The following is a 26,981-nucleotide window of genomic DNA, read 5'->3' on the forward strand; positions in this document are numbered from 1 at the left end:
TCTGTGAAGCCAAAGAACCCAGGTTCAACTGGACCCAGGTTCTATTTCCCAGAATCCATGTAAGCCAGATGCACATGGGGGCATCTAGAGTTTGTTTGCAGTGGCTAGAGGCCCTGTCTCACCCATTCTCTCCAATAAATAAATAAAATATTTTTTAAAGGTAGCATTAAAGGACTTCTATTTTTTTAAATTTTCATTGGCCATTAGTTTTTATTTTATATATTGAAAATAAGGCTATGTTCATTTTAAAATTTGTATAGTGTCCATTTTGAACCTATGTAAACCAACTCCTATAAATTTCTGAATGTAGTTTTACTATGACAAAATTAGAGAAGTCAAACGAAAACATTTAAATCTGAGCCAGGTGTGGTGGCACACACCTTTATTCCCAGCATGTGGGAGGCAAAGGTAGGAGGATTGATCTGAGTCTAAGGTCAGCCTGAGATTACATAGTAAATTCCAGGTCAGCCTGGGCTAAAGCAAGATCCTACCTCAAAAAAACAAAAACAAAATAATAATAATAATAAAATCTGAGGCAAAATACTATAGGCCTGATAAAAATGTTTTCATAATTCATTATGGTATTGTCAGAATTTGCTCAATTGTAAGCAACTTGTAATAGGAATTACAGAGTCAAGTTCCCTCTAGGTCCCCCAAAGCTCCCACTCATTATGATTGTATTAAAATAAGCAAGTTATCCAGATACTGAGCTACAAATTCCTCTTCTAAGAGAACATAGGAACTTTACAACCTGTCACTTGTTGTTGATTATGTAGCTCGTGGTAAATCACCTGCCTAGAATGCATGCGGCCCTGGGTTAAACCACCACAACACATGCACCACTACTAATGGGAAAGCTGCTTTAAGTGACCAACTATTAATCATTACCTTAATATCATTAGGGTCCTATCACCAGGATCTCAGTTTGGATTCCCCTCAACTCCTAGGTCCTTGTGATCTCTGTAGAAAGAATTTAGACAAGAGCACTGAGAAGACAGGTAGAGTTTATTACAAAGTAAGATGTAGCACTCCCAAGGGGTGAGAGTGGACAGTGGCCAGGGAGACCACTGCATACACTTAGACATTGCCTACACCTTAGGAAGGCTTTATATTATTTCTGATGTCTCTAGGACAGACAGCTTTCCCTGAAGGGTATCTGCCTTTCCAGGTGATTGACAGGTTCATTTGGATTGACTCTTAGAGGAGGAGATAACAGTATCTCCTACTTCTTTATCATAAATCCTCTGGCTAGAGAGTAATCTTGTAAGCAGTTCGGGATGTCACATCACTTCCCAGGGCTGCAGCTCTGGCCTAGATCCCATTCTTTTAACTCATAGTCAGAGTACTGCACTTTTGGATCCTGCTGATTCTGAGGAAGGGGTCCATCCCCAGTGATCTTCAAGCCTGAAAATATCTACCTACCTACCTAATATTTAACTATTTGAGATCTTCTCAGAATAACAGCTTAGCAGAGAGCCAAGTCCTTTAGTATAACGTTTGTGTAAAATCTGCACACATCCTCTTATATACTTAAGTCAACTCTAGAAGACTCAAATACCTAATGCAGTATAAATGCTATTTAAATAATCATTATATGATATTGTTTGGGAAATAATGACAAGAAAAATATCTTTACATGTTCAGCACAGATGCAATTTTATAAATATATTTTCAATCCAAGGCTGCTTGAATCTAAAAATGCAGAACCCGTAGACAGAGGATAGGCTGTATCCGTTTCTGCCATTCCACTGAGAATTGAAATCTTAGCCTGATGAGCCCAAGCCCCACAGATTTCCAAGCCAATTTTCTCAATCCTGATGATCCTGCTCCACTCTTGGGCCCATATCCCAAGTCCTTTAGGAAATGGAATATTTGCAATATGTGGGGGAAAGGGCAGTGCTCATTAAGAATGGAATGGTTGCTTCCTTAAAATGTTGAAGACAAATACAAAACTTTTTTTATCTCTTTTTACACTATTCCTATTTTTTGGTGTATGTGTGTGCTTATGCGTTTTATGAGTGTTAGTTTGGGAGCACATGTGTCATGGAATACATGTGGAGGTCAGTCCTCCCCTTCCACCTCATTTATTTTTAATATTTATTTATTGATTGATTTTTGAGGTAGAGTCTCGCCCAAGCTGAACTGGAATTCACTATGTAGTCTCAGGGTGGCCTTGAACCCATGGCAATTCTCCTACCTCTGCCTCATGAATGCTGGAATTAAAGGCGTGTGCCAACATGCCTGGCTCCCTTCCATCTCTTTTGAGGCAGGGTCTCTTTCTCATTATTGTTCAGTTCTGTGTTTGCCAGGCCAGTTTGTCCACAAGCTTCCAGGAGATTCTCCTATCGATGCCTTCCATCTCACTTTCAGTGTGCTGTTGTTGCAAGAGTTTGAGGTTTAGGAGGGGTCCCCAGACTTGCGAACTCCAATTTTAGGGTCTTTATCCTTATTTTAGTAAAGATTGATTAAACCAACTCAAAAAGGACAAATTACAAATTACTGAGTTTATTTGGGGAGAAATTATAAATTGTGGGGTTTATTTAGGAAAAATTGGTATCTAGGCTAGAGCAGTTTCACACACATGTGGAAGACGAGACCTTGAATCCCGTGCTAAAGGACTTAGCGGACACATTCACACGCTTGCGTGGGAGCCAAGCATAAAAGCACCGCCCTGTACCTTCACACAGGAGAACATCAGAAGATGAAGTGGTGATAGACCCAGACTTTAAAGAAACCATAACAAAACACAGGAATCAGACACCAGAAAAATGAATAGTGAAGAAAGTTGAGAGAGTTATTACACACGTGGTAGACCCCAAGTTTAGAGGAATTACACACATGGCAGACCCAGAGTTTAGAGGAATTACATGTAGAAGACTGTCAAAGTGAAAAAGATATCTGGACACAATACAAGTGTGGAACGAGCAGAAAAGTACCCGGACAAGTCACAGGGCCCTCCCCTTTCTGAATAGCCAGGCTTTGGGGAGGGATGGGGAGGGACACTTATTACTCAGATGAAAGGAGCCAGAAGTCAAACAGGCCGCCAAAACAGGAGAGGGAACAGAGACCATAATTACCCTCTTCTTCAAATAGAAAGACAAGAGAGGACCATCAACGTGAGAAATTATCCCAAAGCATAATGATGGAAGACAAGCAGAAAATAACCCAGAAGAGAAAAGGCACCCTCCCCTTTCTATCGTGACAGAATTCCTAGCACGGCTGAGAAGGGGAGAAACAGATTTACAGGCTACGCAGGGAGACAAGAGCACAGGGCTGGGGGCTGGGGAGGGGCCCGGTCTCCCTTATACAGACCAGACATCCAATACGGGCGAGCCTTGTTGCAGAGTAAGGGGCTTAAAGAGAGACCCGATTGGCTCATAGACTAGAGGCTGACCAGGCGGGGACGAGATCTGATTGGCTCAGGTTAAGGGGCTCACCCAGAAAAGCTAAAAAAAAGAAAAAGCTAAACTGAGGGAGAAGTAGAGCCTACTGGGCAAGTCTGTGGTAGCCGTCTTGGAGAAACGGGCTCAGAGGCCAAGCTTAGTTTTTCCAGTACACACAGAAAATCGTCTCCGTGTTCCTTTTTTGGGGGGTTGTCCTGTATTACCTTGGGGGGGAAAAACCAAAAACTGTTTCTCCTTCCCTGGTATTACAGAAGCCCACCATGCCTTCTAGGTTTTACTTGGGGTCTGGGAATTTGAACTTGGGTACTTGAGCTTGGGTAGAAAGCACTTTTTTCCACTGAGCCATCTCCTCAGCCCCAATTCCTTTTTTCTTTTTTCTTTTTTTTTCCTCCATAGAGTGAGAGACTGAGGGCCTCCTACAGGCTAGGCAAGAGGGCTGAGGTTGCTGCTCGACCACTGAGCTATATCCCCTGCCCGCTTACTTTTTATTTTGAGGACATGGTGTTACTAAGTTCTCTACGCTTGCCTTGTACTCATTCTGTAGCTCAAGCAGGCCTTAAACATGCTCTCCTCCTGATTCAGCTTCCTGAGTAGCTGGGGTTACATGTCTGTGCCACCAGCGTCAATTAGACTGTCCCAATTGGTTTCTGGTTCAGCTACATTTTGCAAATGAAAGTTGGTGCGTTGCTGTACTGGAAGACTTCCCAGAGGAAATAAATGGTGGGTGTTCCTCTCCCCATGGTGCTGTCTGCACTCAGTTTATAGGGAAGGTATGTGTGTGTTTCTGTGTGTGTGTGTGTGTGTGTGTGTGTGTTTTCATTGCATCCTTTCAGTTAAAAGGCTTCTGAGAAAACCCTGCAAACCCAGTGGGATAAGTTATTGAAAAAGCAGCATTTCCTTTTAATTCATTTAGTTTTAGACGATGTACTGACCACAGTAAACACTGTATGCTAAGTGGAGGCCTGCGATGTCTACAAGAAGTCCCTTTACTACTCCTGACGCAAACGTTTCCCTCTCCACAGTTCCTGAACACTGTTGTGCTTTTAGGAAGATCCACAGAAAATAAATGTGATTTTTCTCCCCTCAGGATGATGAGCCCCCAGCCAAAGGGAAGAAGAAGAAAAAGAAGAAGAAGGAGGAAGAGATCGACATCGATGTGGACGACCCCGCCGTGAGTCGGTTCCAGTACCCATTCCACGAGCTGATGGTGTGGGCCGTGCTGATGAAGCGCCAGAAGATGGCCGTCTTCCTGTGGCAGCGGGGAGAGGAGAGCATGGCCAAGGCTCTGGTGGCCTGCAAGCTCTACAAGGCAATGGCCCACGAGTCCTCTGAGAGTGAGCTGGTGGATGACATCTCCCAGGATTTGGACAACAACTCTAAGTTCGTGTCCAGAGTGAATCTAAGGGCCAGGAGGAACTATTGTTCCAAGCAGTCTCCTGTGGGTAGGGGTGGCTCACTTAAGGACCATTGTGTTTAAAGCTTGTTCTGAACACCTTTCCCATCATCTCTGTCAGTATTTTTACTGCGGTCCCTCTGGGATATTTCTGGACTACTTTTGGTTTGGCTTATTCCCTCTCCTGCAAAATATTGAAACATACATCAAATGCAAAGTCAGTGAAGTAAATTTCCGCAAAGAAACACAGAGATGAGATGTAAAACTTGAGCATATCTTTGCACTCAACTGTGAATGCCACAAGGGTTTTTGGCTATTTCCCTTTAGCTAGTCTAGATGGGCAAAGGGCTGGAGTTGGGCATCTCTCTTCCTCCGTTTGGGTTAGGTTCTAATAAACTCCCAGCAGGTTAGGCTCTGCACAGCTGGTTTCTCCTGAGGGCAGGCCTGGATAAGAATAGTGCTGGGTGGGTTGAACATAGATTCTTCCCCACTGTAAGCATTAGGAGATTCTCCTACATCTCACTTGTGAGGACTTAGTCAGACTGAGTCCCCTGGACTTGATTACTTTTAGATGTGTCCTCGCCAAGCCTTTGCAATTCATCAATTACAGCTCATGCTTCCTAGGCCAGCCCTGATTTCTGCAGGCAATTCTGCTCCAATAGACTGCAGTTCTCTGTATCTACCTGCCTATTCTTCAGTCTGGGTACCACACTGTTCCCTGCAACCCTGCTTCTCTGATAAAGCTAAGAAGAAATGTTGGTTTTCATCTTCTCCAACTTTTTAATCTGTTGTTAGGACAGACTGGCCATTTCCAACTTCCTTACATGCCAGAATGGCAATCTGAAGCCTCAGGACAGCTTTATAGGCACATAAAATTTCAGTACAGGCAGCTCTGCCAACCTCTAACTTTTTTTTTTTTTAAATTTCTTTATTTGTGAGAGATAGGGAGAGAATGAGAGTGGGGGCAGCAGAGCCTCTAGCCACTGCAAATGAACTCCAGGTACATGCACTACCTTGTGCATCTGGCTTATGTGGGTCCTGGAGAATTGAACAGGGTCCTTTGGCTTTGCAGGCAAGTGTGTTAACCACTAAGCAACCTCTCCAGCCCATATCTTTGTTTTTGAAGCCTGCTGTTTTTCTATTGGATTCAATGATTTTTTTTTAAATTTAATTTATTAGTTTTCTTTTCAGCAAATACAGGCAGTTTTGTACCATTGTTTAGGCTCATCTATGATTTACCCCCTCCCATTGGACCCTCCTTCTTGATGTAAATGGGTTGTACATTGTGGAGTTAGCCCACAGTTATTGTTATGATAAATGTCTCTGCATATCATGACCCAACATGTGACATTCTTTCCACCCCCTGTTCTGCAAAATTTCCGTGAGCCATGTTGGGTTCATTTTTGGTCTGCTTCAGTGCTGAAGCAGACCTCAACACCTCAATGATGTTTTAAATGACTAGCTGAGTTTTAAAATGACTACCAAGTGTTCGAATCCATGGTTATTTAAGGACAGAGACATATCCACCTGCCCTGAGGTTTCAGATGTAGTCCTTGCTTCCTCAAGAGTCCTCCCATAGGGATACATTACCCTGCAGCCTAGGACTCAGGCCAGAAAGTACTGCAAACAGTGGTCCTCTTTAGGACACAGGCATGACCATTCTCCCACACATAACTCTGCCTTCATCTTCAGCTTTATCATATCAGTAAGTCTCCTGTAAAATGAGGGAGAAATAAAAAAGAGTGGGGCTGGAGAGATGGCTTAGTGGTTAACACTTGCCTGTGAAGCCTAAGGACCCGGTTCAAGGCTCGATTCCCTAGGACCTACGTTAGCCAGATGCACAAGGGGATGCATGTGTCTAGAGTTCGTTTGCAGTGGCTGGAGGCTCTGACACACCCATTCTCTGTCTGTCTTTTTCTCCCCCTGTCTGCCACTGTCAAATAATAAATAAATAAATAATTTTTTTTAAAAAAAAAAGAATAGAGAATGATCACCATGTGGCCATATTTTTAACCACATTCCATGACAAAAAGCTGAAGGAATGGGAGTATGACTCTCATTAAATATTGGGATCAGAGTAATGTGAAAAGAGAATGAATCTGTGTTCAAAGACCAATTGCATCACTTTCTCCACGTCCCCAGTTCCTATTACTGCCACCCATTAGCAATTAGATGTGCCTGCGCTAGACCACATGACAACAACATTTCATCTCTCTTAGAGCACTCAGAATGCTGAATTCCCTTGTAATCAATGCATTGGTAAGAGTAATACACACAGAGAAAGCACATAGCTCAAATGTGAGGCTTGATAACCATTTGCAAATGAAACATAAACACAGCTAGTACCCAGATGAAGAATCAGAATCTGGTCAGAACCCACAAGCCCTCCTGGTGGTTCACCTTCCCCACCACTATCCCACCCACTAAGGGAAGCCACTGTTTGAACTTCTAACCCCACTGGTCCTGCTGTCTTTTCTGCTGGCCTCTCTGGCCTGTGCAAAGGCTGAGGGAAAGGACATAGTTTCCTTTAGGTCCTGAGGGGCATATTTGGGGTCCACCTAAAGGTCTATTTGCAGGAAGAGCAGTCAGCCACCATCCTGACTGATCAGAGTACTGCCCCTGGCTGTTCCCCTCAGGAAACAAACCTTGGGGACTTCTTGCAGAGAACATCAAAGCCACTTCCAGTCCTGCATTCTGTGGCCACCCATGTCTCCATATGGCTAAGAAAGACATGGCCATTGTGACTTCATCATGAGCTCTATCTCTTTCCCTCTAGGGATTTTGGCCAGCTTGCTGTGGAGCTGTTAGATCAGTCCTATAAGCACGATGAGCAGATTGCCATGAAACTCCTGACCTATGAGCTCAAAAACTGGAGCAACTCAACTTGCCTTAAGCTGGCTGTGGCAGCCAAGCACCGGGACTTCATTGCTCACACCTGCAGCCAGATGCTGCTGACAGACATGTGGATGGGAAGGCTTCGAATGAGGAAGAACCCTGGCCTGAAGGTATGTGTCCGTTAGACTGGTAAGGATTACAGTGAGGAGGGACATACTGATGGGCTGAGTTCAGTACTCTCTGGCTTATTTTGTCTACAGTGGCTCCACCATGTTTAAGCTTCACTGTCCTCCATTTTAGTTACTCAAAGACACCCACAGTTTGAAAATGCTAAATGGAAAGTTCCATTTTGTTTTGTTTTGATGTGTCGGAGATCAGGGGACTGGTGCATGCTAAGCTACCACTGAGCTATACCCCATCCCCTAGTCATAAGTTTTCAATCATATACTGTTCTGAGTGGCCTGATAAAGTTTCATGTGATCCCACCCCATCCCAGCCAGGATGTAAATCATTTGTTTGCCCAGTGTATCCCCTGTATGTATTGTACCTGCCCATCACTTAGTAGCTGTCTTGGTTAAGAGACCAACTTCCACAGCATCACAGTGCTTGTGTTCAAGTAGCCCCGCTGGCCCTCACCAATAGCCTCAAAGAGCCAAAGTAATGATGTAAAGGAGGCGGCAAGGCATATGATTCAGGATGGCACTATGTGGCAGTGCTTCAGGGCATAGTGGAGAATGCACAGAGTAAACAAGAGTCAGTATTGCCCCCCATGCTTTCAGGCACCACTGGGGGTGTTGGAGCAAATCTCCCAAGGATAAGGATCACAGTATTTCTTTGAGCCATCCCAGGAGGGAGACACTGCAATGATCCTAGTCTTACAGATGAGGAGCCTGAAGCTTGAAGATTAAGTCACTTGCCAAGACTTGACCTGAGGCAGTCAAGCACCAGAGCCCCATGTAACCAGTCTGCCTGGTTACAGAGCTATTTGTCACATCTTGTCTTCAATTTGAGCCCACCTAGGTTGATCCTGCACCCTGAGGAGATCATCAACTTGCCATTGAAGCAAAGACCTGAACTTTATTAATACAGATTCCCTTACATTCTGAAATTGTGTGGCATTATTTCAACTGTGATGTTTTCATTGCATGGGGTGTGTGAGAGACTAAGAAGCTATGAAAAGCTCTGTGCTGGGGAGAAAAATCACATTGTCATCTAACTACTAGGTTATCTTGAAAAGAGATTTTATTTGGCAGGAAACTCAACTATCTGATGGCAATACTGTATCTATTTTATGAGATCTCCATGAGAATAAAGACAAAACAATGCACATTGAGGATCCCTTATCTGAAACACTTGGGGGCCAAAATTATTTCCAATTTTTTGGATTTTGGAATGTCCATGGACATAATAAGATATATTTAGATGGGAACCAAGATTAAATACAAAATTTATTATATGCTTTATAGTTACACACACATATATATGTACACACACACATACAGTCTGAAGGCAATTTTTATTTGCTATTTCTAGGATACTTGCATTTTGACTATGATCCATCATATTAGATCAGGTATTGAACTTCCCACTAATGGCATATTTTAGTTACTTTTCTCATTTCCTTGACAAAAGCAATGCAGAGAAGGGAAGGTTGATTTGGGCTCATATTTGGAGGGCACAGTCCACTGTGACAGGAAAGTCATGGCAGCAGGAGTTTATGGTGGTCGGTATGTTGCACCCACAGCACAGAGGGACAAATGCTATTGCTCAACTTGTCTTCTTCTTATTCAGTCCAGGACCCCAGCACAGGAAAAAGTGCTATCCACAATTATAGTGGATGTTCCCACCCCAAACTAGCCTGGAAAGTCCTTCACAAGCTCAAAGATATGTCTCTTAGATGATTCTAGATTCAATTAACTTGGCAATATAGATTGCCCCATGGTATATCAGCTTCAGATTTTGGAGCATTTCAAATTTCAGATTTTCAGGTTGGAGTGATCAACCTGTATGCCATACTGACTAAAAGAAATATAAATATTATGCCTACCTATCTAATTCTACATAATATACTAATATTATGTTATATCAACATTATGTATAGCCTTGGACATTAACTCCCAGATTGCCAAAAATAAAGAGACTCTACACCTTTAGCAGAAAACAGGTTCACCCTGGTTTGAGGCTCAATTCCCCAGGACCCACATAAGCTAGATGCACAAGGTGGCACATGTATCTGGAGTTTGTTTGCAATGGCTGGAGGCCCTGGTGCACCAATTTTCTCTCTCTATCTCAAATAAACAAACAAACAAAAAAGTAAGCATAGATTCAAACCATATACTTTTAGGAAAGAAATTCAGAAAAAATTAATAATATAAAGAAACCCTATGTTTTACAAACATCCATATAAAACCCATGTAGCCAAACAAGACATAGCTAGAAGACTGGAGAGATCACTTAGCAGTTAAGGCACTTGCCTGCAAAGCTTAAGAACCTATGTTTGACTCCCCAACAACCATGTAGGCCAGAGGCACAAGATGATGTATGCACAAGGTTGCATATGTGCACAAGGTGGCACATGTGCACAAGACGGCATATGCATCTAGAGTTTGATTGCAGTGACTGGAGGCCCTGGCACGACAATTCTCTTGTCCTCTCTCTCTCTCTCTCATTAAGGAAAAAAAAAAAAAAAAAAAAAACTTTCTAAATAAAGAAAATAGAAGTTGAATCTAAATTTTAGGAAAACCAAATATAAACTTCAACAAAATTAAGGTACTGTTGTGATTCAAATTAAAATTTGAATAGTTTTAGTAATTGGTGGAGTGTAGAAAAGCACATATAAAAGCAAGTTTTAGGCTGGGCATGGTGGTGCATGCCTTTAATCCCAGTACTTGGGACACAGAAGTAGGTGGATCACCATGAGTTCAAGGCCACCCTGAGACTACATAGTGAATCCCAGGTCACCCTGGGCTAGAGCAAGACCCTACCTCAAAAAAACAAAAAGAAAAAAGCAAATCTTAGATGGGCATGGTGGCACATGCCTTTACTTCTAGTACTTAAGAGGCAGAGGTATGAGGATTGCTGTGAGTTCCAGGTCAGCCTGGGACTACAGAGTGAGTTTCAGGTCCTCCTGGGCTAGAGTGAGACTTTACCTCAAACAAAACAAGCAAGCAAAACAAAACAAAAGTAAATCTTCTATGTATGGGCTATACCCTTGTTTTGACATTGAGGCTATGCCCAGTGAAGTCTTTTTTAGTCACATTAGCTGTCCAATACATAACACACATGTTCTCAATATACTGAAGTTATTTTTACATGAAGTACTATGATCTACTTTATTAGAGGTATTATTATATTTTATTTATATATTATTATATTTTAATTATTCACTAGCTTTTGTTGTGCATTTTTTAAGAGATAGAGGGAAAATTGGTGTGCCAGGGCCTCTAGCCACTACAATCGAACTCTACATGTGTGTGCCACCTTGTACACATGTGTGACCTTATGGGCATGTGTCACCTTGTGTGTCTGGCTTACGTATGTTCTGGGTAGAACTTGGATCCTTGGGCTTTGCAGAAAAGCACCTTAACCACTAAGCCATCTCTCCAGCCCTGCTGTACACTTTTTTTTTTATTATTTATTTATTTGAGAGCAACAGACACAGAGAAAGACAGAGGGAGAGAGAGAGAATGGGCGCGCCAGGGCTTCCAGCCTCTGCAAACGAACTCCAGATGCGTGCGCCCCCTTGTGCATCTGGCTAACGTGGGACCTGGGAAACCGAGCCTCGAACCGGGGTCCTTAGGCTTCACAGGCAAGCGCTTAACCACTAAGCCATCTCTCCAGCCCTGCTGTACACTTTTTAATGGTGTTGGGATCAAGCCCAAGCACTTATCCATGCTAGGCAAGTACTGTAGCACTAAGTTAAACTTCCATCCTCATTTGTTTGCTTTGAAACTTAATGTCAGAAGTTTGTTTTTTCTAAATCAGAGTAACACATAATGCTGTTGGCTATTTCTCTTTTAAAAATCAGTAAATATTCTTGAACTTTTCCCTATTTGCAATTCTAACAAGGTATCCAGAACAATAGGGCACAGCCTATCAGAACAAAAGCAAATGCAACTCAGGCTCCTAGATTATTGACAAGTGATGAGGGCATAACTTTAAATATGACCTGTGTAGTCACTCCTCCCTATCCAAGGATTTCACGTTCTTGAACTCAACCAAACTCATCTCAAAAATAGTTTGTTTTGGCCGGGCGTGGTAGTGCACACCTTTAATCCCAGCACTCAGGAGGCAGAGACAGGCGGATTGCCAAGAGTTCGAGGCCACCCTGAGACTACATAGTGAATTCCAGGTCAGCCTGAGCTAGAGTGAAATCCTACCTCAAAAAAAAATAATAATAATTGTTTGTTTGTTTTTTCCTACTTTGATGAGGGGCAGAAAGATTGTAAGAGCCACAGGGTGGGAAGGAATATCCTGAGGCATTGCTCCACCCCAAGACTGACTGATGCATTCATAACCCTATGGTGAATACCAACAACCCCACAAAGGAAGACCCTCAGTGGAAGGGAGGAGGGGAAGAGGGGATATAAAGCATAACATGAGGGAAATGGGACCAACATATTGTTGTTCATACAGTAAAGTTCATAAAACAGGTTTTAATGTATCTTATTGAACATGGACAAGTTATTTGCATCAGTGTCCACTAAACAATACAGCATAACACCTGTTCACATATAGCTTACATTGGATTAGGTGTTAGAAGTCATCTAGAGTAATTTAAAGTGTATTAGGAGGATGTACATAGGTTGTATGAAAATACACTTAAAAGCCTTATGCCTCTACTGGTTCTGGTATCTCATGCATTTATCTGGTATCTGCAGTTGGCCCAGAACCAATCCCCTACAAATACTGTGAAGACTTGTCAGTGATGTTCTTCTCTGGATGTGTTGTGAAGGAGTATACTGGGAGGATTTACTAAGTGATGGGGGGGGGGCAGTCCTAAATGTGGGTAGCACCATTCCATAAACTGAAGACATGGATGAAACAAGAAGAGGAAAAGGAGAGTGCCCAAAACACAGCCGGGTTCTCTCTCTCTCTCTCTCTCTCTCTCTCTCTCTCTCTCTCTCTCTCATTTCCCTTCCCTCCCTCTCCCTCTCCCTCTTCCTTTTCCCTGTGTCTCTCGCTTTGTCTTGCTCCCTTTTCTGGCTCCTATGATGTGAGAAGATCTGTTCTGTCACATCTTCCCAACCATGATAGAATGAAAAATAAATCCTTCCTTGAGTTGTTATCTCTGTATTTTTGTCACAACAATGAAAAAGTAACAACAGAGATACTGAGAGACAACTTTGCTGGGAAGTTTTCTAGAATTGCCATAGCTTAGGAATTGATTTGTTTCTAATCATCCCTAGGTCATCATGGGGATTCTGCTGCCCCCCACCATCTTGTTTTTGGAGTTCCGTACATACGATGACTTCTCATACCAAACATCCAAGGAAAATGAAGATGGCAAAGAAAAAGAGGAGGAGAACATGGTCAGTGGCACCCTTGATCCTAGATTTCAGTTGAGATTTCTTTTACTGTGGACTTAGAAAGTTGCTAATTGGAGGCACTTTTAGAATGTTTCCTTTGCTAGAGGTGCCTATGTACTGGGCACAGTGTACTTTCCACATTGCAACCTGCCTGTGCTGTGCTGTGCTGTTTTCCAGGATGGAAATGCAGATGCTGGTTCAAGAAAGGGAGATGAGGAGAATGAACACAAAAAGCAGAGGAGCATTCCCATTGGAACAAAGATCTGTGAATTCTACAATGCACCCATCGTCAAGTTCTGGTTTTACACAGTAAGGGCCCCTCCCTGGTAGTTATCATGTAGCATGTTTGAAACTAAGAAAATGTGAAGAGCTTTGAAAAAGTGTCTAAAAATTCACTGAGCTAAAACAAATTGTAAAAACAAAACTGGAACTGAGAGCTTAGCTAAAATTGGATCTAGATGTATTCACACACACACACACACACACACACACACACATATATAATATTTTATACATATATACATGTGTAATATATGCAGGAATATGGCCATCCTAGCCTCAAATATACCATTTCATGAAGCAAAATAGTCATATGCTATTTGCCTATGGGGAAGTATTTTTAAATGCTTTTAGTAATACAAATGTATAGAAACATTTGATTTTAAAATAAAGATGACTAGTGATTTAAAAAGTAAACTCATAATCCCATTTTTCATTAAATTATTGTAATTATTTAAAGATACGTAGCTTGTGTCAGTCCTCATTTTATCACTATAACCTACATCTGAAGTAATCAAGTTATAAAGGGAAAAGTTTTACTTTGGCTCACAGGTTTTGGTCTCTCGGTCTGGTCTTCTGAATCTGTGATAAGGCAGCACATCATGGTAGGGAGTATAGGGCAGAGCAGAACCACACCCTCTCACAGCCAGGGTGCACAGGAGAGCAAGGACTGGGGACCCACTAAACTCTTCAGGGCTCACCTAAGACCTCCTACTAGGCCCCACTTCTCAAAGGCTCTAGAACCTCCTAGGCTAAGACCAGTCCTTTGGCAATGGGAGCCTTTCATATTGAAACCACAGCATGGATGAACCCAGATCATAAACACTCTTAGAACAGACAACTAACTCAGACCTTTGTTCTCTAAAGTACTCACTGAGCTGGCCTGCTTGACATAGCCTCCTCTGGTGTCTGGGCCTCCACTGCTCTGAGAGTGTGCTTACTGGGAGCAAGAGCAGGGGATGACTTGAAAGCATATTGGAATGTTTTTGTGAGGAATTCACTTAGCTACAGGCAATCCCGGCAGGCATGCCGCAGATACTACAACGTGGGTACCATGTCAGACTGGTGAGGCAACTTCATGGAAGGTTCCTCCGGCCATGGCCCTCCACATGTGCCTCACCTCACCTCCACCCCCAACTCGACCTATTTCCATGCCAAAAAGATAGAGAGCCTCTTGTGGCCACAAAATATCACAGACTTGTCACCGGAAACCAAGGTGGTTTTTAGGTCAGCTCTTAGGCCCTGGGCACAAGATTTTGCCCCATGTCCACTCTAAACTTCTCAACCATTCTTCCATAGTAGAGATATTCAAGTGGGAAGTGTGTGAGGGAGAAAGGAGTAAGTACCCTTTTCAGCTTCTCAGATTATAGAAGACACCCCACCAGACTATTGAAAGTTCCCTTATATATCATAATTTATGCAACTTCACCATTTCCCCATGAGAATGACAAGACCAACAATTAAGTTCTTGACAACCTCAAAAAAAAAAAAAACCCAAAAGACAACAAAAAAAAAATTTAATGTCAGCTGGACATATGCCTTTAATCTCAGCACTCAGGAGACAGATGTAGGAGAACTGTTGTGAGTTCAAGGCCAGCCTTGGACTACATAGTGAATTCTAGGTCAGCCTGGGCTACAGTGAGATCCTATCTCAAAAACAAAAAGAAAAAAAAAAAAAACAGGGCTGGAGAGATGGCTTAGCACTTAAGGCACTTGCCTATGAAGCCTAAGAACCCAGGTTCTATTCCCCAGTATCCATATAAGCCAGATGCACAAGGTGGTGCATGCATCTGAAGTTTGCAATGGCTACAGGCCCTGGAGCACCCATTGATTCTCTCTATGTATGTGTCTGTTTATCTATCTCTCCCTAATAAATAAAAAACATGGAATGTCAGTGCCTGTATTGCACTGGCGTGTGAAATGTCTCCACCCTGCCTCGCAGTTCTCTTTCTGCACTGGTGGTATGAATGTCCACTAAATAAGACAGTCTCATGGGAAGAAAAACTTCACTGTAGAAGCATAAGATACCTAACACAACCAACAGCTCTTCCTTCTTGCAGATATCGTACCTGGGCTACCTGCTGTTGTTTAACTATGTCATTCTGGTGCGCATGGAAGGATGGCCCTCCCCTCAAGAGTGGATTGTCATCTCCTACATTGTGAGCCTGGCGTTAGAGAAAATACGAGAGGTGATTTACTCCTGAGGCTTGTTCCACCCCCCCCACCACTGAGTTCCATTTCAGCCTTTATTGCACAACATTTCACGTAAATGGCAGGTGCTATGGAACTTGTCCTTCGAGGTGTCACCATCACAGGTTAATTCCATTCACTTGTTTCATATATGTACACCTTTCTCCTGCCAACTGAATCTGAACTTGCAATCAAAACACAAATCAAAATAAATGGCATTTAATTAAAAATAAACAGGCTTGAATGCATAAAAAGCCATCACAAATGGTTGCCGGCCACTTGAGAAAACTACTTACTAGAACCGGGTCCAGTTTGGCTTTGTTTTCTGGGACCTGAAACTAAAAGTGGAGGAATACAAGGATCACACTGTGCACTTGAATGCTTGGACCCTAGTACAAAAGATCTGTGGAAGAGGGGCTGTCAGTGAGAGGGGAAGGGAAGATCTGTGGAAGTGGCTGTCAGTGAGAGGGGAGGGAAAGATCCAGGAAGGGGATTGTCAGTGAGAGGGGAGGGGAAGATCAGAGAAAGGGGCCTGTCAGTGAGAGGGGAGGGGAAGATCAGAGGAAGGGGTTGTCAGTGAGAGGGGAGGGGAAGATCTGTGGAAGGGGATTGTCAGTGAGAGGGGAGGGGAAGATCCGTGGAAGGGGCTGTCAGTGAGAGGGGTGGGGACAGAGCAGAATGAGGTGTGGTTCTCAGTGTAGTCCTACAGGTGAGCCCACCTTGAGGAGGGAGTGGAGTTTTGTACCCACACCAGTTGTTTGGCACTCAAAGAGAGGTGGCTCCAGTTGCCCAAGGCTTCACCCAGAACAGGGCAGGTGTGGGCTTGACAGCAACACCTGCAGCAGACTGGGTGGGCACACCCTCCCAGTGAAAGGCTCCAGGGGATCTGGGAAGGACCCACACCATGTGCTGCAAATAGGTTTTAACCAAGCATTGAAAAAGAACAGTCGTTGCTGTCTTGCTCATTACTCTTACGTCCCTAGAAGTCTTTAATTAAAATGGAAAGCCAAGAGGAAATTTTCTGCAGGCAGCTGAGGAAATAGAGGCAAGGTGCTTTTCTTTCTACCATCATCCACAAATTTTTAAAACGTTTTTTAATTGACAACTTCCATAATTATAGACAATAAACCATGAAAATTCCCTCTACTCCCCCTCTTTCTCCTTCACAAATCCACTCTCCATCATATCCTCTCCCCCTGTCAATTGTCTCTCTTTTATTTTGATGTTATCAACTTTTTCTTCTATTATGAGTGTCCTTGTAGGTCATGTCAGGCACTGCAAGGTCATAGATATCCAGGCCATTTTGTGTCTGGAAGAGTGCATTGCAAGCAGTCCTACCCTTCCTTTGGCTCATGCACAAATTTGAATACATTGTATCCACTTTCAAATGAATAGTTTGTATCCAAGCTGGGCATGAACTGAAAAGCACAAACATTTCCTAACCTCTCCTGGACTGCTACAGAATCAATGTTATTATTATGCAATTAAATTAACATTGTGACTGGCAACCCCTTCCAGGTAGAATGAGTTTTATGCTATCAGTCCAATGGAGCCTGAGAAATCAAGAGGCTAATTCAAAACTCTGTATCCTACCTTCTTCCAAGACAAAAATTTCTTTTATTTTTTCTTTTTATTTTTCTGTTATTTATTTATTTATTTTTACTTTATGTCCCCTCCCCATTCCCTTCTACTGGCTCCTTTCTTCTTCCCAACTGGTCCCTCTCCCACTTTGATGTCTTTTTTCTTGTGTGTGAGAGAGAGACTTACTAAGGTTAGTAAGGGTTGGTTTCATGAGTGGGGGGTGGTGTGGTTATTTACCAAATAGGATCACCTACACCACTGCAGACAATGACTCCCACTCCCCCAGCAAGCCCTAATGTCAATAATTCTTCATAGAGGGATGGGGTCCTCATATCCTCTTCCATCATCCATGACAGACTGTTAATAGATGAAATATTGTGCAGGTAACAGTGGCTGTGAGGTCATGGATATGACAGCCATGCCTTGACTACTGTTGCTTTTCTAGCTGAGCTCCATTAAAATTCTATAGATGTTACAGCTGGACATCCCAAAGGGCCTGCCATCTATGGTGCCCTCATGGTCTTACTGAGCACCAGTCATCCACTGTTCTCTTAAGATAGGAGCCTGCCCTCTAAGGAGAGCAAAGGAAGCCATCAGCCAGTATACATTGCTTGCTGAACTAGTGAACCCTTCAGTGTTGGCTGAAAGACTACCACCACCTTATCCACCCTGAGACCCTGGGATCTACTGCTTATGAGCTCCCGAACTGCCGCCTACCACTTCTGTGGCTGTCAGGATTTCATGTGCAAGGCTAGGCAAACTGCTTACTGAATATTTTCCATTTTTCTCTGTGGACATCTTCTTTTTCTCAGTGGTGATTTAAAGGGGTTCATATCTTAAGTAGGGGAAACTAACCCTGACTTCTCATGTATAAGTAGCAAAGAAATTTTGACAAATCAACTTTTCCCAGCGCTGTTCTGCCATCTCCACCAGGTAGATTACCCTGGACTATCACACAACTCATTCCTGCTCTAGAATTTTCATCCTGTCTAATTCCAGAATGTGAGCCAACAGGCATGTGTCCAGATAATTAGAAAAGAAATCAAAAGGCAGCTGCTTTAATTACAGGCAGAAGGAGGTAATTTGAAAGGCATTTCCTGAGAGTCTATGAAACTCCGAATGCAAGAATACAGAGGATTCCATGGAATTTCCCTTTCTAGATATCTCCTCTGCCTGAGAAGATTTGTGTTTAGAGATCTTGAGCAGGAAAGGGACCAGATGCCATGGAATGTTCCACCAGGCGTATCTCTCCAAGATTCTAAAAAAGACAAGACTTCCAATACATTCCTCTCAGTTTATTGTTCTTTGGAATTTGTTTTCAGATTCTCATGTCAGAACCAGGCAAACTCAGTCAGAAAATAAAAGTTTGGCTTCAGGAGTACTGGAATATCACAGATCTTGTGGCCATTTCCATGTTCATGATTGGAGCAATCCTTCGCCTACAGAACCAGCCATACATGGGCTATGGCCGGGTCATCTACTGTGTGGACATCATCCTCTGGTACATCCGTGTCTTAGACATCTTTGGTGTCAACAAATATCTTGGCCCCTACGTGATGATGATCGGAAAAATGGTTAGTAATGACCCCTCATGAGGAACCAGAGATATTTTGGCTGCAATTAAGACACCACACCAGGCTTTGATTTCAGTTGATCTTTCCTTTGCAGCTGGTTTCTTACTGGAAATATGTTTTTCTTTGAGACATAGGTCACTTACAATGTTGACAGTTTAATAAATTCCAATGAAAACCAATGAGATTAAGGTTACTATATATATATGCATATATATATAGATAGATAGATAGATATGATAGGGTTACTGGGGAATCAAAATTGGGTTGTTAGGCTTTGCAGGCAAGCACCTTAACCATGTAACCATGTCTCCAACCTCTAAGCCTATCTTAGTAATATAAGGAGATATATATATGACATGAAAGGAAGATGATAGGTATCAAGTCCCTGGGATATACTGATGTGTATATATATATATATATATATATATATATATATATATATATATATATATATATGAACAGCTGGGTATGACCACACGCACTTGTAACCCCGTTCCTCAGTGGAGCAACAATCCCAGAATTGTTGGAGCCCTGCAAGTTCCAGAGTCACTTAAGAGAATTCGGTTCAAAACAATGACAAGGTGGACGAGTGATAGTGTGGGAACACTTGATGTTCTGTTCTGGCCACCATAGGTGAGAGCCTCCAAATGTAGGTGAGTGTATGGGGTGCCCCCACCACCAACAACACGCACACACAGATCTCAAAATACTCATTCTATAATTGATGGCTGGAAACATGGTCAATACTCTAGTACAGGGACCTTGATTCCATGTTTTATGAAGTTAACATATGTTTCAAAACATTTTCATGTCAAAAATATGATTGACAACTTCATAACCTGTGACAGAAGCCAAGGACAAAGAGAAGGAGCAGAGGAGATCCACTACCTATGCCCAAGACAATCTTTGGCTCAAGTGCTCTGGCCTATAGTAGACATGGGTACTTTGTATAATTAGTTCAAGACAAATCCATGGTGATATTTGCTCCAGAACAAGAAACAGAATATGAAATTAACCATGAACCAAGCAATCATCCTTATGTTACTAAAATAGGCTTAGAGGTTGGAGACATGGTTTCATGGTTAAGGTGTTTGCCTGCAAAGCCTAACAACCCAATTTTGATTCCCCAGTAACCACATAAAGCTGGATGCACAATGTGACACATGTGTCTGGAATTCATTTGCAGTGGGTTAGAGGCCCTGGTGTGCCCATTCTATTTTCCTATTTCTCTCCTTCTCTCTCTCTCTCTCTCTCTCTCTCTCTCTCTCTCTCAAATAAATAAATAAATAAATAAAATATTTTAAAGTAGCCTTATTTTAGGATTGGTCCCACAAGAAAAGGAAACCACCTTAGTTTAGAAAAACTCTTTACAGAATGGGTGACTTTGAGCTATGGGATCTATGGTTTAGTAAGGGATATCATCCTCAGAGATGTTTAAAGTTAGGAATTACACTGACTTGAGAGGGATAGTGTATAGCTCAGTTGATAGAGTCTTTGCTTAGCATTCATAAGGCCTTTTGTTCTATCTAGTAGTGAAAAAAATAAAAAAAATAGTAAGTCCACCAGTAAAAAAATAGTAAGTCCATCAGCACCATCCAGCATGATGCTCGTTGTGTCACGAATAAATACATTTGCACACTGTTGACTCATCGGATACCTTCGTAGGCATATCCTCCTCTTGCTTCTTTTCTCTTAAAAACTCCATTTTTCCAAGTTCTACATTTTTTCAATTAGTTACTGGAGGAACATCTGTTTATGGGTAGAATAGTCAGTTTTTTGTCACCATAATAAAATACAACTTATAAAAGACAAAGTTCATGGGCTGGAAAAATAGCTTAGTGGTTAAGGCATTTGCCTGTGAAGCCTAAGGACCCTGGTTTGATTCCCCAGGACCCACGTAAGCCAGATACACAAGGGGGCACATGCATCTAGAGTTGGTTTGCAGTGGCTAAAGGCCCTAGCATGCCCTTTCTCCCTTTCTCTCTGGCTCTTCCTGTCTCTCTCTCTCTCTCTCATAAATAAATAAATAAATAAAATATATTTTTTAAAAAAGACAAAGTTCATTTTGGCTCACAGCTTTATGGGTTCATTCCATGATCAATTAGTCCTGTTGGTTTGGGTCTGTGGCAAAGGAGTTTTAGTGCTGGAAACACAAGACAAAAAAACAAAAAAAAACAAAAAAAAAAGCATAGAGAAAAAGATAGAGAGGACAGAAGGTCCAATAATCTTCCCAGTGACTAAGGACCTCCCACAATGTCCCATCTCTCAAAGGTTCCACCTGATGATAATAATAACGCCACCTTGGGGACCAAGTCTTCAACACATGGGCCACTGAGGGGCACTCTAGATCCAAACAATGGAAGAAAAGCAAGAAGGGTCCAGAGCAGATGAGGGTAGAAATGTTCTAAAGTAGAGGGAAAAACAGAAACAAAAAACCTAGCAGCCTGTGAAGAGGAAGGAAAGAGAGGGAAGAGGCTTTCTTCATCTTCAAGAAATAAGCAGTTGTGACACGTCTGGGTGGTGCAGCATGACGACCAGTGTGTGCGTGGCCCATGAGTCAATGCAGTAAGAGATGCACTCTCTCTCCTCAGATGATCGACATGCTGTACTTTGTGGTCATCATGCTGGTTGTGCTGATGAGTTTCGGAGTAGCTCGCCAAGCTATCTTGCACCCAGAGGAGAAGCCTTCTTGGAAACTGGCACGAAACATCTTCTACATGCCCTACTGGATGATCTATGGGGAGGTGTTTGCAGACCAGATAGACCGTAAGAATAGAATTGATAGTAAGACTCTCTTCCCTGTTTTCAAGGCAGATGATCAGTTCCAAATTAATGAAAAAGTGTATGTTAATTTGGAAGTAAAATCTTTTTTTTTTTTTAATTTTGCCATAGGTAATGAGTCATTTTATGAAGAAATACATACAGGGTGTGGGAGATGGTTCAGTGGGGAAAGTGGAAGTGACTCCATAAAATACTAGGCATGGTGGTGTGCACACGTAATCCCAGAGCTGGGACATGGAGACAGGAGGATCCTTGGGGTTCACTGGCGAGTCAAGCTGAAGCAGTAGTGAGCCCTAGGTTCTGTGGGTAGCCCTATCTCAAAAAATAAGTAAGGTGAGGAGTGACTGAGAACATCTGGCGGTTTTGACCTCTGGCCTCCACATGCATGTGCACACCTGCACCCACACCCATATGAACATGTATACACACGTGCCCACACACATAAAAGGAAGAAGTACTGCTTTTGAAATGTTGACTTTGAGATATTAGTCATTTCTTTTTCTCTCAAACCAACTCACCACAATTCTGAATGTCACTCGATGAGCTGGAACTGATGGCATTGCCAGGGCCAATATTCGAGGTTGTTCTCCCTGCATCCACCCATCCTGGGATAAATGTTATTCCAAGGAAATGAAGCGGGTAACAACTGACAGCTTACATGCTGTGCTTCCTCAAGCCATCAAATCCTATTGTCCACATAGCTATCCATTTCCTCTTCACTACAGGTGTTACTTTTAAAACCGTATTCATTTATTTTAACTGACACAAAATTTAACATATTTATTAGGTACAACATGATAATATTTTAGGGAGATGGTTTTTTGAAGAAGGGTCTCACTCACTCTAGCCCAGGCTGACCTGAAACTCAATAGTCCAGGCTGGTGTCAAACTCATGGTGATCCTCCTACTTTCGCATCCTGAGTGCTGGTCAGCATGATGGACGGATTGATACATGCAGAAGCACTAGTTTTACTGTCAATAATAGTCTGGATATCAGCAAGGAAAAGGGCTGCACAACAGAATGGGTATCTGGGAACTACAGAGCCAGCTCCTCCGTGAGCTGAGCTAGAAGATTGCAGGTCTTATGGTAAGAAGTGAGGTTCAAGTATCCACAGAAAATTCACTCCTCCATCAGTGAACAAGGCATTTCAGTGTCTTATTCTTGTCAGTATAAATGTTTTCATCACATGGTGTACTTGATTATAAAGCAAGTACAATAGTGTACTGCACCCAGAGCACCTGGGCATGTGCACGCTCACACACACACACACACACACACACACACACACACACACATGCACAAACAGAGCAAATTAACAACAACAACAAAAAAAAATATATTAGCCTAGGTAAACATATTTTCTAAAAATTTACTCTATTTTTGTATGTGTGTGCTATGTGTATTCATGCTCATGTGTGTGGGTACATGTCTTGGTGGGGTTTTGCATGCATGTTTGTGAACATGCATGGGAAGGCCAGAGGTCAAAATAATATTTTTACTTTGATATTTTTGAAATTAAACTGATGGTGAGAGACGATTAATGAAGGTAAACTTAAATCTATGTTATTTTCAGTAATACCATTAAATGTAGGCTTTCGGTTCTCTATCTGTTATACAGTAATTCTGTATCTATTTCTGCTGAGGAGTTATTTGTGGTAGAACATAGGGAATGTTTGATTGGTTAACTCATGAGTTAAAATGATCATCTGCCAGCAACATCACATCTTTTTCACAGTATTTTAACTAGTGAGTTTTTGCTGATGCCTATAGACATATGGCAAAATAAATATTCATGAACTATCCCCTAGAATTAATAATAGGTACAATTATTCTAAGCACAGCACTGCTTCAGAGCATCAATCTGTAATTTTCAAGCTTCAAATCTTGCATTCCTTAACAGCAAAGCAGTTCTTGGGTTGTTAAATCATTTGTTTAATGTTCCTCTCAACTGTTGTTTTTGTTTTCTTTCCTTCCCTCCTGCCACAATTGGAAAACAAAACACAACTTTTGTTTCTTAATTGCTGTACAGTATACGCCATGGAAATTAACCGTAAGTTTATATGAAACCATAAGTTTACATGTGTTTATTAAATAATCTTTTTTAATAATCTTTCCTTTCTTAAATAATTTTTTGGTTTATTTTATTTATTTGAGAGTGGCAAAGAGGGAGAAAGAGGCAAATAGAAAGAGAGAGAATGGATGCACCAGGGCCTCCAGCCACTGCAAATGAACTCCAGATGCGTGTGCCCCCTTGTGCATCTGACTAACGTGGGTCCTGGAGAATGGAGCCTCGAACCGGGGTCCTTAGGCTTCACAGGCAAGCGCTTAACCACTATGCTATCTCTCTAGCCCTATTAAATAATCTTCCTTAGCTAGTTACTGACAGTCTCATCCCATCTTCACACACCTCTTCAGATGTCTGGTGTCAATAATTTATAACATTTCAAGTAAAAGTAAACAGGATATAAATTCAATGTTGGGATCCTCCTATTTTTCCATCTTTGGAAAACAAATCTCCTATAATAGATGTGGCATTTAAAATGAACAGTGGAAGGAATGATGATTTTTCAAACATGGTCCCCATAACAGTTGATTTGAGAGGGTAGCAAGGATCCTTCCTCCACAACTCACAGCAAATTGTTTTCTAATTTAGTGAACAAATGAAACCCAGAAAACAAGACAATAGAAACTAATGCTAAATCATTAGAAAACAGGATAGCCTTCTAACAGACCTAGCAGTGTAGCAAGACACCATGCAGACAGATTTGTGAGTTTAATCATTTAAAATTTTTATGTGTGGGGCTGAGATGTAACACAGTGGTAGAAAGCCTGCCTGGCATGTGCAAGACCCTAGGTTCTCTCTATAGCACCACCAAAAAAAAAAAAAAAAAAAAAAAAAAACAACTCTAAATGTGAAAACTGGAAAATAAATAGAAAATGTTTACAAATGACAAGCTAACTACTTATCCTCAGTGAAGTGTATATTGTAATATTGTTCACTTGCAAACTTTGGTGAAGTGAGAAAGTGTAAGCAAAGTGTAGGGGTGTAAGGGTACATGGCTATAATCCTAGCACTTGGGACGCAGAGGCAGAAGGATTTCAATTTTGAGGCCAGACTGGGCTACATGATGAGGGCCTGTCTCTAACAGAAAAACAAAAGAAATAGGTTAATTAATAACACATGTGACAGATATTTATTCTCTCATCATATGCACAAGACAAATGCAAAGACAAGTTCTTCTTTCAGCTCCTTGTGGTGAAAATCTCTATGATGAGGACGGCAAACGGCTCCCTCCCTGCATTCCTGGTGCCTGGCTCACACCAGCCCTCATGGCCTGCTACCTCCTGGTGGCCAACATCCTGCTGGTCAACCTGCTCATTGCCGTTTTCAAGTACGTACCATGACTGATGACCATGTGCTCATTATTTATTGCTGTACAGATTTCTAATTTAATTTCAGAGAGCTCCCATGCTACCTACCATATATTTGTAGAGAAATCCATGAAGGCTTTTAAATGGATAGAATTTTTGCAGTCTTTTTTGATAAACCTTAATCAGTCTTAATGTATTCATAAATCAAGAGCTGGCATTAAACATATTTAAATTTAATCTTGGTTACTATTTTAACACTGCAGTGCATATTTTAATCTAATGAAAATATTTTTCTGAGGCAGAAGTCTCCTGGGGTAGAAAAGATTTATCAAGTTGCACCATTCACTTATCATCAGAGGCATACAAAGCAATATTAATTTCACAAGCTGTTATGATTATTTTAATACATAAAATCTTATACATTATCAATTACAGTATAGAAGATAAAGTGGCTTAAATTATTAAATGAGGTTTTTTATGAAATTGCCTATTGCCACATGTTGAGTAGGTTGACAGTGCTTAATAAATGTTTAAAAAATATTTTAGCTTCTAAGATGAACTTGGGAGGTAGAGAGAGGCAGGAGGATCAAGAGTTCAAGTCATCCTTGGCTCCATAGCAAGCTCCTAGCCAGCCTGGGCTATATGAGACCATGTCTTAAAAAGAAACAAAGCTCCTAATACGAAAAATACAAAGATAGGGCTGGAGAGATGGCTTAGCAGTTAAACACTTGCCTGTGAAGCCTAAGGACCCCAGGCTCAATTCCCCTCAATTCCTCAATTACCCACATAAGCCAGATGCACAAGGTGGCACATGCATCTGTAGTTCATTTGCATTGGCTAGAGGCCCTGGTTCACCCATTCTTTCTCCCTCTCTCTCTCTTTCTCTCTCTCTCGCTCGCTCGCTCACTCTCTCTCTCTCTCTCCCTCCTCTTTCTCTGTCACTCTCAAATAAATAAAATAAAATAAGAAAAATATGAAGACAAATCCTTCCTAGAAATGTAAAATTAAAGAACAAGACAGAACATTGGAGAAAACCTAGGTTGTGGCTTGAGAATGAGGAAACAAAAGCCATTAGATAATAGCACACTCGCCTATAGTCCCAGCTAAAATCTGACACAGATTGTATCTACCCCATCTAAAATAATGCACCTTCAATCCCATAAAGGCAATATACAAGAGTTAGAGAGGAGAGAGAGAGAGAGGGGAGAGGGGGAGAGGGAGGGAGGGAAGATGTAGAAGATTTAGGTTAGTCTTGATCCTACCCTCTCCAGTGTCTTGTGGTTCAGGTGTTTCCTGTAAGGGTCTAGTGAAGGTTCAGCCATTTGGTCTGTCTTTTAGGAAGTAGGATTTTATGGTACCATTGTCGTTTGGGTCCAGATTACTGCTGTCCACCTTTGATGCCCTCCCCGCCCTCCCCATCCATCCTATTGTCTAGTCCATGAGGTGCTTGCTGGGTATGTAAGGTATCTTGGGTAGATTCTGGTTAGGTGTTGTGGATGAGTGAGACTATGTGTCGATTTTTTTTTCTGTGACTGGGTAAGTTCATGGAGAATGATCTGTTCCAGGTTCAACCATTATTCCTCAAATTTCTTTGTGTCGTTTTTTCTTACTGCTGTATAGAATTCCATTGTGTAGATATACCACATCTTTGTTATCCATTCTTCTAATGATGGACATCTGGATTGATTTTAGCTATTATGAATTGAGCCGCTACAAACATGGTTGAGCAAATCTCTCTGGCCTGTGATTTGAAGGCTTTAGAGTAGATGCCCAGTATGGGTATAACTGGGTCTGTTGGTATTTCTATAGTCAGCTTTTTCAGGAGTCTCCATATTGCTTTCCAAAGTGGTTGTACCATCCTACATTCCCACCAGCAGTGAATGAGTGGTCCTGCTTCTCCACATCCTCGCCAGCATTTATTTTCATTTTATTTTTTGATGTTGGCTATCCTTATTGGGGTAAGATGGAATCTCATAGTTGTTTTAATTTGTATTTCTCTGATTATTAAGGATGATGAACATTTTCTTAAGTGTGTGTTTGCCA

General features: G+C 41.8%; 1 protein-coding gene across 2 annotated transcripts in view; it reads left to right on the forward strand.

Annotated features, from left to right (window-relative positions):
• Positions 1 to 26,981, forward strand: part of Trpm1 (transient receptor potential cation channel subfamily M member 1) — a 144,453-nt gene that overhangs the window by 96,075 nt on the left and 21,397 nt on the right. The window contains exons 16-24 of one of the 2 annotated variants that reach the window (XM_004658133.2): positions 4,492 to 4,784; positions 7,574 to 7,802; positions 13,041 to 13,163; positions 13,338 to 13,469; positions 15,500 to 15,628; positions 18,533 to 18,784; positions 21,376 to 21,568; positions 23,596 to 23,616; positions 24,814 to 24,958. In XM_004658133.2, the coding sequence (XP_004658190.2) occupies positions 4,492 to 4,784; positions 7,574 to 7,802; positions 13,041 to 13,163; positions 13,338 to 13,469; positions 15,500 to 15,628; positions 18,533 to 18,784; positions 21,376 to 21,568; positions 23,596 to 23,616; positions 24,814 to 24,958 (1,517 nt within the window). The remainder of the gene's footprint in view (positions 1 to 4,491; positions 4,785 to 7,573; positions 7,803 to 13,040; positions 13,164 to 13,337; positions 13,470 to 15,499; positions 15,629 to 18,532; positions 18,785 to 21,375; positions 21,569 to 23,595; positions 23,617 to 24,813; positions 24,959 to 26,981) is intronic. The other variant, XM_004658132.2, reaches the window with a different exon arrangement.

This window comes from Jaculus jaculus, chromosome 3, assembly GCF_020740685.1.
Source record: "Jaculus jaculus isolate mJacJac1 chromosome 3, mJacJac1.mat.Y.cur, whole genome shotgun sequence".
Taxonomy (NCBI): Eukaryota; Metazoa; Chordata; class Mammalia; order Rodentia; family Dipodidae; genus Jaculus; species Jaculus jaculus.